The 13,974-nt window shown below is 38.1% G+C and overlaps 1 protein-coding gene across 8 annotated transcripts in view; it reads left to right on the plus strand.

Annotated features, from left to right (window-relative positions):
- The window catches only part of hdac5 (histone deacetylase 5), a 376,118-nt gene that overhangs the window by 277,185 nt on the left and 84,959 nt on the right, over positions 1 to 13,974 (plus strand). For 7 of the 8 annotated variants that reach the window (XM_060848955.1, XM_060848956.1, XM_060848954.1 and 4 more), the window contains one exon: positions 4,892 to 5,072. In XM_060848955.1, coding sequence (XP_060704938.1) covers positions 4,892 to 5,072 — 181 coding nt within the window. The remainder of the gene's footprint in view (positions 1 to 4,891; positions 5,073 to 13,974) is intronic. The other variant, XM_060848953.1, reaches the window with a different exon arrangement.

A 13,974-nucleotide genomic window follows, 5' to 3' on the forward strand; every position in this document is an offset into this window, starting at 1 on the left:
GAATTTCCTGTTCTTTGGATGCTGCCTGACCTGCTGTGCTTTAACCAGCAACACATTTTCAGCTCTGATCTCTGGCATCTGCAGACCTCACTTTTTACACTTGAAGTAAATGTCAGCATAATATTTACTTTCTGAATTGCTGTGGTGCCTGCCAACATTCCCTCAGCTTACCAATCATGGTGCCAATGGGAAGCTCTGCACACACCAATCAATATGCTGATGTATGGATTCTACTTGCTGGAGCTGCTACTATGCATGAATATCCGTACAAGGGCAGAATAAATTACAGAGAATATTGGTATCCACACATTAACTGTCAGTGACTAATAACAAGGCCATCTGTGTCCCTTCAAAATTTAACTCACCTCAGCCTCTTGCTATTTAAGAAATAATAAGGAGCAACATTACTGAAAAGTGAATGAGCTCCCTTTTGAATAAAGTAGGAACCTCGAGAGATAGCCAGTATATCTGCAATACAAAATACCTATTTTAGAACAAATTTGTCATGCCTGCAAAAGAAAACTTGGTCAGACTTTCTTCATGCATTAACAGCTAAGCCGATCTCAGCTTCAGCTCTTAGAGCTATACTTTTACTTAATGCTGCAACTGCACTTCACGTCAGCAGAAGTACTAAAGTACAAAACTTTTTTTCACTAGGGATGAACAATACCTGTAAATACAAACTTCTACTTTTTGAATATATTTAGACTCTATAAATTTAACTCTGAAATTCTCTGGCTGAATTCAGCATTCTGGAGCTTCTAAATCAGCTGGTGGGCTCTGCCATCTTGAGTTGTAGTCTGTCACAGGTACAAAATTAATTTTTTATCTAAAATGTGGAAACCTCATGAAGTGCACAGGCGTTGATTTTAGTCTTGAGGAAAACATTATTATCAAACATGTCTTGAAGTATGATCCATTTTCAACATCTCATGATTTCCACAATTGTATGCATATACTGTGAGATACAAAATATTCATCTGGACAGTGCCAAAACTTGCACATGCTGATAGTTGAGATAAATCCAGGAGGTAAAGCAAGAAGTTACAATATTAGAAAAAGTGTTTGAAGACTTGTAGTTTGCTTTAAAATATCGTTTAATCCTTTGTATAGGTTTGTTTTAAATGCACCGAACAAAGAAGCTAAATATCATAGCCAGCTTTCATTGCACAAAAAAGTGTTGGTAGCCTGCCATTAAATAACTTGAAGCAGGTTTCATTGTAATGCTATGCCTAAACATGGGGATGTTTTAATTTCACGGAGAAGAGATTTTTAAAAAGTGTCTTTACTTCACTGTAAATTAGAAGATAGTTCATTAAAGTTGTATGTAATTTTAAAATTTGAAATAACTTCCTCCTAATATTTTTCCTGCATTGTTAGAAAAATGATTTTTGTCGCAATTTTCTGAATTTAAAAAAAAATTCCTGTTTACAAATAAATTGAGGTTCTGATTGCCTGTTCACAGCAAAAGATGACCAGCCATATGACTGCACAGTGATTTTAGAATTTTGATAATGTAATATCAGGTTTAGTGATGGGTTTACAGCTGGAATTGTTTAAAAGCTGGAAACTAAATTTCTCCTTAAATAAACTTCCTAGGGAGAAACATTCATCTCGATTTGATTACTGAAGACTCTCGTGATTTTTAAGGAAAAGATGCAAATGATAGGCAAATATGAATGCTTCCCACCAGTTTTGATTTTCTGAAGAAAGGTTTTTGTTGACAAACTTGATTTAAATTTATTTAAACTCCTTTCTTTGCAGATAGAGTGCATCACTTTGATTTTAATTCCACATAGTTCTCCAGCTAAGCAAGTGGTTTAGAATCTGCTGTTAGGTCTTGTTGACTCGTTGTTTAAGCTAGTGGATATTGTCCAGGTGCTCAGACACTATGTTCCCCTTTGCTTGTAGTTCACTTGAAACACAATCACATGAACATCTTGGACAAGATTTTAAAATATTTTGTGTGGGGTGAATTGCAATGTGATCCTACATCTGACCATCCTTTTTACCTGCATCTGGAGTTCTATTTTCATTTCTCAGCGCTGGATCTCAGAAGCGAATATCAGCCTCGGAGTTGGCATGGTGCAGAATGATGCCAAGATGAACAGGCTTAAATTGTGAAGGCATGTTGCTCAGACGATGACTAAATCTCTTGACCATAGAAAATTAAGTGATGAGCTGATTTTATACTACATCTAGAAAAGCTGTTATCTGCAACAGACGATAGAACAAGGGAGCACAGTTTTAAAGTTAAGCTGTTCAGGTAATGTCCCGATGTTCTTCTTATGATGAGTTGTGGAAATCTAGAAGTTTCTTCTCAAAAAAAGTTATTGAGGCTTGGTCAGTTGGACATTTATACCAATTGATAGTTATTTCTTGGGTAAGGATCTTAAGGAGTACAGAACACAGAATAAATTGAGTGAAATACAGATCAACTATGATTTAATTGAGTGGTAAAACATTACTGCTCCAACAAGTCTTTAAGTTTCTTCAAATAAGAAATAGGTTATGTACTGTCTTTAATTTTTAAATCAATCTTTTTGTTTTATTTCACGATTACTTGTGTTCTTACAAACACAAATATGAATATTGTGGGATCTGAATGTGACTCTGGAAAGGAGTAGGGGTGGGGTATTTTATTTGGTGTTCGTTTACACTATGCATTTGCATTGAGCAAAAGAGGATTGCAACTATCCAAACTTATTTCAGTTATAATGTTTAGCATCAACAGCAAGTGGAGAATTTCATTAAGTCCTTCTGGTCTGGAGAAGAGCCTAAATTCCAAAGTTGAAAGAACTTTGTTCTAAATGGCTGTAGTCATTTATATATTTAATGAAAAGCCGTTGCTGTGCTATGAACTGCAGTTGAGATTTTGTTTATTCTCTGACTGTAAAGTAATTACAGTCTTGATTAAATTGTATTCACCAGTACAATGTATAACTTTTATTAAACCAGATGGATGTACATTTTAAAAGTGTTTAAATATGCCAACAAAGGAATTAATAGAAATTGATAATATTCTGTGCATCTTCAAATTTCATGTCAAGAAAATTAACATTTATTTAATAGGTGATATGATGAATTGTCTCACATAATGACTTTAAGTGGAATTCCCTCTTGTGCAGAATCGCTGCCGCTGCCTTTCTTTTCAATGTTGGTATGCAGTTCTGAACGGTTTATGGGAAACAGATGCTTTTTGTTTTATTCTTTGCTGCCTGACATTGTCCTGTTGGCAATATTAAAAATATTTTCAAAGCTAACTTAAATTATAGTGTTTCCTAAGTAAATATATTGGATAAATACACTGGGGAATTTTAAGATGTCTGTCAATGACTTTTGGCATTCTTCAAAAGACTTGGCCACAAGCTCAATTTTTTTCATAACATATTGTGAAAGGCAGCCGATTTTTTTTTTTCGTAAGATGTTGTGGCCTCCAACCTTTTAGTACAAAGGATGTAGTGTACACAACAAATGTCTTCCTTCAGAAACTGCGAATCGTCTTTTCAGACTTCCTGTTTCTGACAGCAGCTAGAAAGGATTATGATAAATGTAATTGCTGATTTGCTTTAGGCATATTCTTTGTGTTATAAAGTTGCTCAATAGAATTTTTTTACAGTAATTAGACTCAAGGCAGTCCATTTCAAAAAGGGATGTATTCTAGGAAGAAATGTCAAGGTTAGCAATCTGTTTAAACCACATCTATAAGCAAAATGTAAAGTTTCCTTTAGGTAGCAGTCAGGATAATATCTCCTTTGATTTTGGTAAGTATGTTAGCTGCTATTTTGCTGTTGAAGCATGGAGGGTTATAAAGACATCTTGCTGTATAAAGTGCAGCCAGCCATCTCTTGGCTAATAATTTTAATATTTATAACTTTCATTTAAATTTAGCTCTTAGTCTCAGCGTAACCATTTGAAGAAATTCTGAGTAGAGGCATAGTGCTTCCCCTAAGAGATTAAATCAATGTGAAAACAGGTCAATGCTTGTTATTTGTCCTTGCCAATCTTTGGTGTTCTGGAGAGAAGCCCTGAATTATACTTTCTCTGTCTTTTTAGAGGACCTCGGTTAAAGTGGAATAAGCTATGGGGAGAAAAGTATAAATTAAAAACCAAGATAATTAGACCTCAAGGTTTAGTACAAGGTTTCAGTCGAAAATGGCATGGCTTTATTGGTTTCTTAGGAAAACACAGGGGAACCATGCTTTGATCAGTATATATTTAAGCTACACAAGAATCATAAGTAAGATCATAAGAAATAAACAAATGAAGGGTCATTAGACTGGAGAAATTAAGAATAATTTTGGAGAGTAATCAAGAACTTCATTGTGCACATGTTTTGGATGTAAGTTTGCTCACTGAGCTGGAACCTGAGCTACAAATCTCAAAACTCATTATGCATGTGTGTCTGAAATAAACAAATGTAGATTTTTAATTGTGAATCTTCTCTTGGACTATTGGGCGGTGACACATGGTTGTTATATATTTCCCCAAAAAAAGGAAAGATAGGTTGAAGAGTTACTTTTGCCACCCCCACAGTAGGAATGAGGGGTCATTCAACTGAAGAAATTAAGAATAATTTGGAGAGTAATCTAGAACATCATTATGCATGTGTGTTTGAAATTGATAACAGATAATACCAATGTAAACCAAAATGCTTTTCTGATAGAAAGATAAATTTTAATGAAAGTGGCTAGGTGGGAATGGCAAATTTTTTTGTACGTGATGTAACTTTATACATTAATGATGGAAGCATTTTAGAAACTGAGATGCCAAGGAGGGATAGAAGAGGCTGTATTTAGAGTCTTTGTGGATTACTTTACTAAATAATTTTAATTTGATTTTTTGAAGTAATGCAAAGTAAGTTCAGCTTTTTGTTTTTCAATTTTTACAGCAGCAATTCTTGGACCAGCAACGCATGCAACAGCTTCATGTGTATCAGGCTTCTGTAGCTATGGGAAGTATGTCTGTGACAGACAGGCATCAACCACTCTGCAGAGCCCAGTCCTCCCCAGCAACTGCAAACTTAAAAAATCCTGGCAATGAGAAACCTATCAAGCACCTTTTCACTACTGGTAAGGGAACTGCAGAAAAAGCTGCAAGATCTCAAAGTAACAGCTGTGTTGTTATGAATTAATGAGTAGACACATTTGACTCTTAAGAACCTAAGAACCGACAATGCAGGGAAAATATACTGGGGCACAAGGCTTTGAAAAGTTAGCCATTCAATGCACATCTGAAGTATTATTCTTATCAAGGTTTAAAAATGTGACATTTACATCCAATATGGATGAATTTATAAGTTTGAACTGTTCATAATCCAAAGTAAATATGGTAGAAATAATAATTGCACAACTTATTCTTTTGGTTGTAAATGCAACATGATTGGAGTAATCCTTAGACAAAGGCACAGATCATCAAGTCTTAAATTTAAAGTCCTGTGCTCTTCACAATTTTTGTATTACCAATTTGACCACAGCCATGAGAGGTCTTGTGGCTTAGTTGGTAGCACCCCAGCCTCTGAGCCAAAACATCACCGAATGCATTTTAAAACTTGAATTACTTAGTTTCATTTGACTATAAATTATTTGTTTTCTGAAGTGGGAACTAAAGTGATGAAATACTTGCTTGTGTTGCAAGTTTCAATCTCCTTTTTTTGTAATTTTTATGGTTTTATTCCTCTGGTCAGAATATGCTTTGCTTACTTATTTTTGTATACTTCAACATAAATCATAGCAAAATCAGCTTATTAATACTTGAATCTTTTTTAATATCATCAATGTCTGCTTACACTTATATTCCCTGGCTAATCTAATAAGGTTTCTTAAGACATTTCAGCAAAATAGAAAAGAACTAAAGATTAGGAAAGAAACATTGGAATAGTAACCAAAAGCAAGATTGAAAGGACCTTTGAAGTAGGTAAAGGAATAACCAAGATGAATTGGCATAGATAGTCCAGTTATATATTGAGCTGAAGCAGCTGAAAACATTTCACCTGAAGTGTAGAAAAAAGAAAGGGGCAATGTCAAGAAGGCATGGATGGCATCCTGGCTCAGTGGTTAACACTGCTGCCTCACAGCACCAGGGACCCCAGTTTGATTCCACCCTTAGGCAAATGTCCATGTGGAGTTTGCATATTCTCCCCGTGTCTGCATGTGTTTCCTTTCAGTGCTCCAGTTTCCTCCCACAGTCCAAAGATGTGCAGGTCAGGTGGATTGGACATGCTAAATTGCCAATAGTGTCCCAGAATGTGTAGGTCAGATGGATTAGACAGGGGAAATGCAGGGTTACAGGGATGGGGTAGGTGGGATGTTTATCAGAAGGTTGATGTGGACCTGATGGGCCTAATGGCCTGCTTCTACACTGTAGGTATTCTATGATATTTTCTTGTTCTGGTATTGAATTATAATTCATAATTAAAATTCTTTACATTTTCCATGCGTTTGTGATCACTGAACCAAACATGTCCACATTGTTTACTTTGTAAAAAAAATTAACTGAAGAGAATTGGAATCTATACAACATAAAAACAACATAAAATGCCTCATAATTCCTGGGGTGAGAGGCATAAATTGGTAGCAAATTATTCAGAAGTAGTAAACATTTAGAAAGAAATTAGGCAATGTTAATTGGATTTGGCATAACGTCCAGTGGTTTCTACTTCACAAACTTTCCAGTTAACTTTAATGTGTATTTAAAAGCATCTGATCTTGTGATAACCAGCTTGGGATAGAATATAACTGGTATAGTTAAATGATAGCTCCCATTCTAAATTTTATTTCCTAATAACCTAAAGGTGTAGTTAGCCATGACCTGCCCCAAAGCAAAACTAACTCATTAAAAGGAAAACTGGTGAACTGATGTTGCTCTGGAAGGCATGTATCCATATAGTTGGATTCACTACAGATGCTGTAGAATGTTTTTACTTTTATGCTCAGAACCTTCCTTACATTCTGGTTTACTTCCAGACCACATGGTTTTTTTCAAAGGATAATGCTGTCATAATATCCTAAACTTACAGAACATAGAAAAGTACAGCTGAACAGTGGATTTCTCATTGGAATCTTACATTACCAGCTAGCATTCCATTACTGCTTCCAGTACACTGTGCTAGGGGGTATAGAAATTGGAAGATTGTGTGACCAGAAAAATAGTGCAGCAAGGAGAACTTTAGATTTCTGTGGCATTGGGGCTGATTCTTAGGTTGATGGAACTTGGACAAGGAGAATTCATTAAACATGTAGCAGGACTGGGACTGAGGGAGATTTACTAGTGCAGTTGGGAAAAATTGTCAAGGGGATAGAATTTAAGAGCAAATTCAGATAGAATAAAGCTAGTTATGTGTAATAGAAAAGCTGGAAATACAAATACATAGCAACAGAAACAAATCCTAGAATCAAACTGTCAAATTGCAGAATAGTGTTAAAAAAGCTAAATTAACCATGCCGAATTGATGATGCAAGTGAATGCAAAAAGCTGTGGTTTAACTTTGCTGTTATGGAGACATACCTACAGTGTGACCAAAACTTAGAACTGTATATGAAAGGGTGTTCAAAGGAGCAAGGCAAAAAGAAAAGGGGGTGGGATAGTACTGATAGTAAGGGATCAGTGTATGAGTGAGAGATAGTATCAATTAAAAGAACAAAATGTAGAATCTGTTTCACTGGAGCTAAGAAACAGCAAAGGCAGCAATTAATGGTAGGAGTGGTATATAGGCTACCCAACAGTTGAAAATCAGAGGTGCATATAGCGGGGGGAATGTGGTGACTTCAATCAACATATAGTCTCAGAATTTCCATTGAACATCAATGCAGTGGAGGAAGAATTCTTGGTATGTGTTTGAGATAGTTTTCTGGACCAGTACATTGAGGGACCAACAAGGGCAATGGCTATTTTAAATTTAGTATTATGCAAAGAGAAAGGACTAATTAATAATATAGTTGTAAAAGATCCTTCAGGAAACAGTGACCATAGTATAACATGATTTTCTATTAAGTTTGGAAAAAGTATAATTCAATCTGAAACTAGTGTTGAAGCATAAACAAAGTAATTATGAAGTTATGAAAAGCAAGTTGGTCATGCTAGATTGAAACAATACATTAAAAGGTTTAATGTAAAAAAGCAAGAAACATAAAAGCAGATCATAAAAGCATGTATAGTTATGTAAAACGAAGATGCTTGTGGTTGTTAGAGGTCAGTGATCTCTGATTCAGAACATCTCTGGAGGAGTTACTCAGGCCCAACGATCTATTGTTGCTTCTTCAATGACCTTCCCTCCATCATAAGATCAGAAGTGAGGATGGTTGCCAATGATTGCACAATGTTCATCACCATTCACAACTCCTCAGATACTGAAGCAGTGTCTGTCCATGTACAATAAGACTTGGGGTTGAAAAATGGCATAGTGCACCACGCCATGAAATGACCATCACCAGTAAAGAGAATCTAATCATCATTCTATGACATTCAATGGCATTACCATCATTGAAACCTGCCCTTATTGACAGCATCCTGGCAATTATCATTGACCAGAATTTCAGCTGGGCTAATCAGATAAATACAGTGGACACATTGGCAGGTCAGAGGCCAGGAATCCTACAGAGAATAATTTACCTCCTGACTCTGCAGAGCCTGCCACCGTCTGCAAGGCACATGTCATGAGTGCAATGGAATACATAAGATAAGAGGCCTTGGTGTTAAAAGTAGTTTGTAATTTATATAAATTATTTGGGTGAGAATATTGGAGCATGGTTAGTAAGTTTGGGATGATACTAAAATTGGTGGTATAGTAGACAGTGAAGATGGTTATCTAAGAGTACAATGGGATCTTGATCGACTGGGCCAGCAGGCCAAGGAATGGCAGATGGGGTTTAATGGGAAACATATGGGGTGTTGCATTTTAGTAAGGACTTACATAGTTAATGGTATGGCCATGTGGAGTGTTGTCAAACAGAGATACAGAGGTGCAGGTGCATCGTTCCTTTAAAGTAGCGTCAAAAGTAGACAGGGTGGTGAAGTAGCTGTTTGTCAAAACATGAATACAGGAGTTGGGATGTCATGTTACAACTGTACAAGACATTGGTAAGGGCACATTTGGAGCACTGCCCTGGAAAGGGTGCAAAAAGATTTGCAAGGATGTAAACAACACTGGAAGGTTTGAGTTAGAAGGAGAGACTGGATAGACTGGGACTTTTTTCCCGAAGCAGAGGAGACTGAGGGTTAACCTTATAGAGGTTTATAAAATCATGAGGGGCAGAGATTAGGTTAATAGCCAAGAGAGAGGAGTTCAAAACTAGGGTACGTAGATTTAAAGTGAGAGGGGGAAGATTTAAATGGGCCTGAGGGGCAAGAGAGTAGTGCATATACAGTACAAGCTGCCAAAGTGAGTGGTAGAGGGGGGGTACAGTTACAACATTTAAAGACATTTGACCAGGTACATGAATAGGAAAGATTTAGAGGGATATGGGCCAACTGCAGGCAAATGGGACTAGTTCAATTTAGGAAACCCTGGTTGGCATGGATGAGTTGGGCCGAAGGTCCTCTTTTCATGCAGTAAGTTTCTATGATTCTATATTGGCAAAGATAGAGAATTAGTTCATGGATAGAAAATAGGGGTTCTTTAAGGTTGGTGTCCTGTGGCCATTGAAGTTTTGCAGAGATCAGTGCTTGGACTGCAACTATTTACAATATATGTTAGTGATTTGGAGGGAGGATGTGAATGTACTGTGCCAAATTTGCAAGTGACTCAAAAATAGTTGGAAAGACTGATTGTAAGAAGGTTGCAACAAGTTCCCTGAGAGATATTGCTACATTAGGTAAATGGGCAAAAAGTTGGCAAATGGAGTGTAATGTGAGAAAAATGTGAAGTTGTTCCTTTTGGAAGGAGAACAAAAGAATGATATTGAAAACAACAAATGCTGGAGATCACAGTGGGTCAGACAGCATCCTTGGAGAGAGAGCAAGCTAACGTTTTGAGTCTAGATGACGCTTCATCAGAGCTAAAGTCAAGTGTGGAGAGGACAGCATTTATGCCATAGTTTGGGAGAAGTGGGGGTAGTGGGTGTAGTGTGCTGATGGGGAAAAGATGTTGATAGTTCCGATCACTTAATCTGGACTATCAACATCTTTTATAGAGTCATAGAGATGTACAGCATGGAAACAGACCCTTCGGACCAACCCGTCCATGCCGACCAGATATCCCAACCCAATCTAGTCCCACCTGCCAGCGCCCGGCCCATATCCCTGCAAACCCTTCCTATTCATATACCCATCCAAATGCCTCTTAAGTGTTGCAATTGTACCAGCCTCCACCACATCCTCTGGCAGCTCATTCCATACACGTACCACCCTCTGCATGAAAATGTTGCCCCTTAGGTCCCTTTTATATCTTTCCCCTCTCACTCTAAACCTATGTCCTCTAGTTCTGGACTCCCTGACCCCAGGGAAAAGACTTTGTCTATTTATCCTATCCATGCCCCTCATAATTTTGTAAACCTCTATAAGGTCACTCCTCAGCCTCTGATGCTCCAGGGAAAACAGCCCCAGCCTGTTCAGCCTCTCCCTGTAGCTCAGATCCTCCAACCCTGGCAACATCCTTGTAAATCTTTTCTGAACCCTTTCAAGTTTCACAACATCTTTCCCATAGGAAGGAGACCAGAATTGCACGTAATATTCCAACAGTGGCCTAACCAATGGCCTGTACAGCCGCAACATGACCTCACAACTCCTGTACTCAAAACTCTGACCAATAAAGGAAAGCATACCAAACACCACCTTCACTATCCTATCTTCCTGCGACTCCACTTTCAAGGAGCTATGAACCTGCACTCCAAGGTCTCTTTGTTCAGCAACACTCCCTAGGATCTTACCATATACCAAGTGTATAAATCCTGCTAAGATTTGCTTTCCCAAAATGCAGCACCTCGCATTTATCTGAATTAAACTCCATCTGCCACTTCTCAGCCCATTGGCGCATCTGGTCCAGATTCTGTTGTAATCTGAGGTAACCCTCTTCGCTGTCCACTACACCTCCAATTTTGGTATCATCTGCAAACTTACTAACTGTGTCCCTTATGCTCGCATCCAAATCATTTATGTAAATGACAAAACGTAGAGGGTCCAGCACCAATTCTTGTGGCACTCCACTGGTCACAGGCCTCCAGTCTGATAAACAACCCTCCACCACCACCCTCTGTCTTCTAACTTTGAGCCAGTTCTGTATCCAAATGACTAGTTCTCCCTGTATTCCATGAGATCTAACCTTGCTAATCAGTCTCTCATAGGGAACCTTGTCTAACTGAAGTCAATATAGATCCCATCTACTGCTCTGCCCTCCTCAATCTTTTTTGTTACTTCTTCAAAAAACTCAATCAAGTTTGTGAGACATGATTTCTCATGCACAAAGCCATGTTGACTATCCTGAATCAGTCCTTGCCTTTCCAAATACATGTACATCCTGTCCCTCAGGATTCCCTCCAACAACTTGCCCACCACCGAGGTCAGACTCACCGGTCTATAGTTCCCTGGCTTGTCTTTACCACCCTTCTTAAACAGTGGCACCACGTTTGCTAACCTCCAGTCTTCCAGGACCTCATCTGTGACTACTGATGATACAACTATCTCAGCAAGAGGCCCAGCAATCATTTCTCTAGCTTCCCACGGAATTCTTGGGTACACCTGGTCAAGTCCTGGGGATTTATCTACCTTTATCTTTTCTCTATCAGCACCTGATATTCACTACCTCCATCCCCAGTTCACCCGAACTATAGCATAAATACTGTCCCCTCCACACTTGACTTCAGCTGTGATGAAGTCGTCTAGACTCAAAACGTTACCTTGCTGTCTCTCCATGGATGCTGTCTGACCCACTCTGAACTCCAGCATTTATTGTTTTCAGTACAGATTCCAAATTCTGCAGTAATTTGTTCCTCCAAAAGAACGATATTATTTAAATGGAGAAAAACTGCAGAAGGTTACAATACTAATTTGGGGTGCTTGTACATGAAATGCAGCAGGTAATCAGGAAGTCTTATAGAATGTAAGCCTTTACTTCAAGAGGGTTAGAATATAAGAATAGGGAAGTCTTACTACAATTGTGCAGGCTACTCATGAACTGTGAGTAGTCTTGGTCCCCTTATTTAAGGAAAGATATTATTTCACTGGAGTAAGTTCAGAGAATGTTCAGTAAGGTGATCCCTGACATGGAGGGATTGTCTAAACAAGTTGGGATGCTCCTCACTGGAATTCATAAGCATGAGATGCGATCTCATTGAAACATATGGGATTCTTTAAAGGGCTTCACAGGATAAATGCTGAGATGATTTTTTCCACTCATGGGAGAGTTTAGAACCAGAGGGCATGGTCTCAGAATAGAGGGGCACCAAATTAAGACTGAGACGTAAAGGAATTTGATCTCTGAGGGTAGGGTTGTGTTTGGAACTCCTTGCCACAGTTTGTGTGAGGGTAGAGCCCTTATATACATTTAAGGCTAAGATAGATGGATTCTTGGATATTCAGGGAAGCAAGGATTACAGAAAAATGCAGGCAAGTGGATGTGAGGAATGTTGGATCAGCCATGATTCTACTGAATAACAGAGCAGGCAGGAAGAGCTGAATGCTAATTCCCATGGTGTCGTGGTCTTCTGGATTGAGGATTAGTTAACAGGCAGAAACTATATTAGGTGTAAATGCTCAAGTTCACAGACTGTGACCCATGGTTATTGCAAGGGTCAATGCTTTGACTCCAACTGTTCACAATCTATATGAGTGATTTGGATGTGGGGGCCAATTATAATATTCTGATATTTGTAGATGATACAAATCTTGGGAATATGAATTGTAAGCAAGGTGCAAAGTAGCTTTAAGAGGATTTACAGGCTAAGTGAGTGGGCAGGAAAATATCACATGGCACATAATATAGACAAATAGGAGATATCTACATTGGTAGGAAGAATGGAGAGACAAAGTATTTCTTAGCTGAGAAATTGAAAAGTATTGATGCCCAAAGGGATCTTAGTCTAATGGTTCATACATCACTGAAAACTAACATGCAGGTGCTGCAAACAATTCAGAAAGTGAATGGTATGTTAGCCTTTATTGCAAAAGGATTTAAATACGTTAGCATAGAAGTCTTCCTTCAATTGCGTAGAACACTAGTGAGACTGCACCCTGTATATTGTGAACAGTTCTGGTCCCCTTGCTGAAGAAAGGATTTATTTGCCATATAGGGAGAATGCTTAGAGGTTTGTCAAATTAATTCCTGTATGGAGGGACTATCTTATGAAGAGCGATCTAGGAGATTGTGCCTGCATGTGAAGAATGAGAAGTGATCTCGTTAAAACCTACAATATATCTAAAGGGTAGGTACAGTAAGGATGTTTCCACTGGCTGTAGGGGTATCTCTGAATAAATTAAAAATCATTTATGACAAAAGAATAGGGATTTATTTATTTAAAACTGTAAATCTTTGGAATTTTCTTTCCCGAAAGGCTGTGGAAGCTCTGTCATTGAGAAAGATCAGTACCACAATTGATTACTGTTTAGTTACTATTGATATCAAGGAATTTGGTGTGGGTTTATGACATGAAGGTAGATGATCAGACATGATCTAGAAAAATTGAGTAAGCTAGAGGGGCTGAATGGCCTACTCCTTCCTTTCACTCAATCCTTCTGTGTGGTTGCAAGAAGATTTGAGGCAAACTAGAATATTCAGCACCAGAGGAGAACAGATTACCTCAGCACTATCATCCTACAGTGTTTAGATTCAGGAATGTCTAAGGCATTTTGAGAAGATATGTCTTATGTGGCTGTACTTCATTGAAAGCTTCAAAGGAATCCTATTTGTTGCTGCAACCAGATTTGCAGTCAAGGGCCAGAACACACGCATATATCACTGTGACAGCAAATATGATCACATTCTCAGAAATGATTTGGATGTAAATATAGGAGGTATAGTTAGTAAGTTTGCAAATGACACCA

The sequence above is a fragment of the Hemiscyllium ocellatum genome, chromosome 32 (assembly GCF_020745735.1).
Source record: "Hemiscyllium ocellatum isolate sHemOce1 chromosome 32, sHemOce1.pat.X.cur, whole genome shotgun sequence".
Classification (NCBI taxonomy): domain Eukaryota; kingdom Metazoa; phylum Chordata; class Chondrichthyes; order Orectolobiformes; family Hemiscylliidae; genus Hemiscyllium; species Hemiscyllium ocellatum.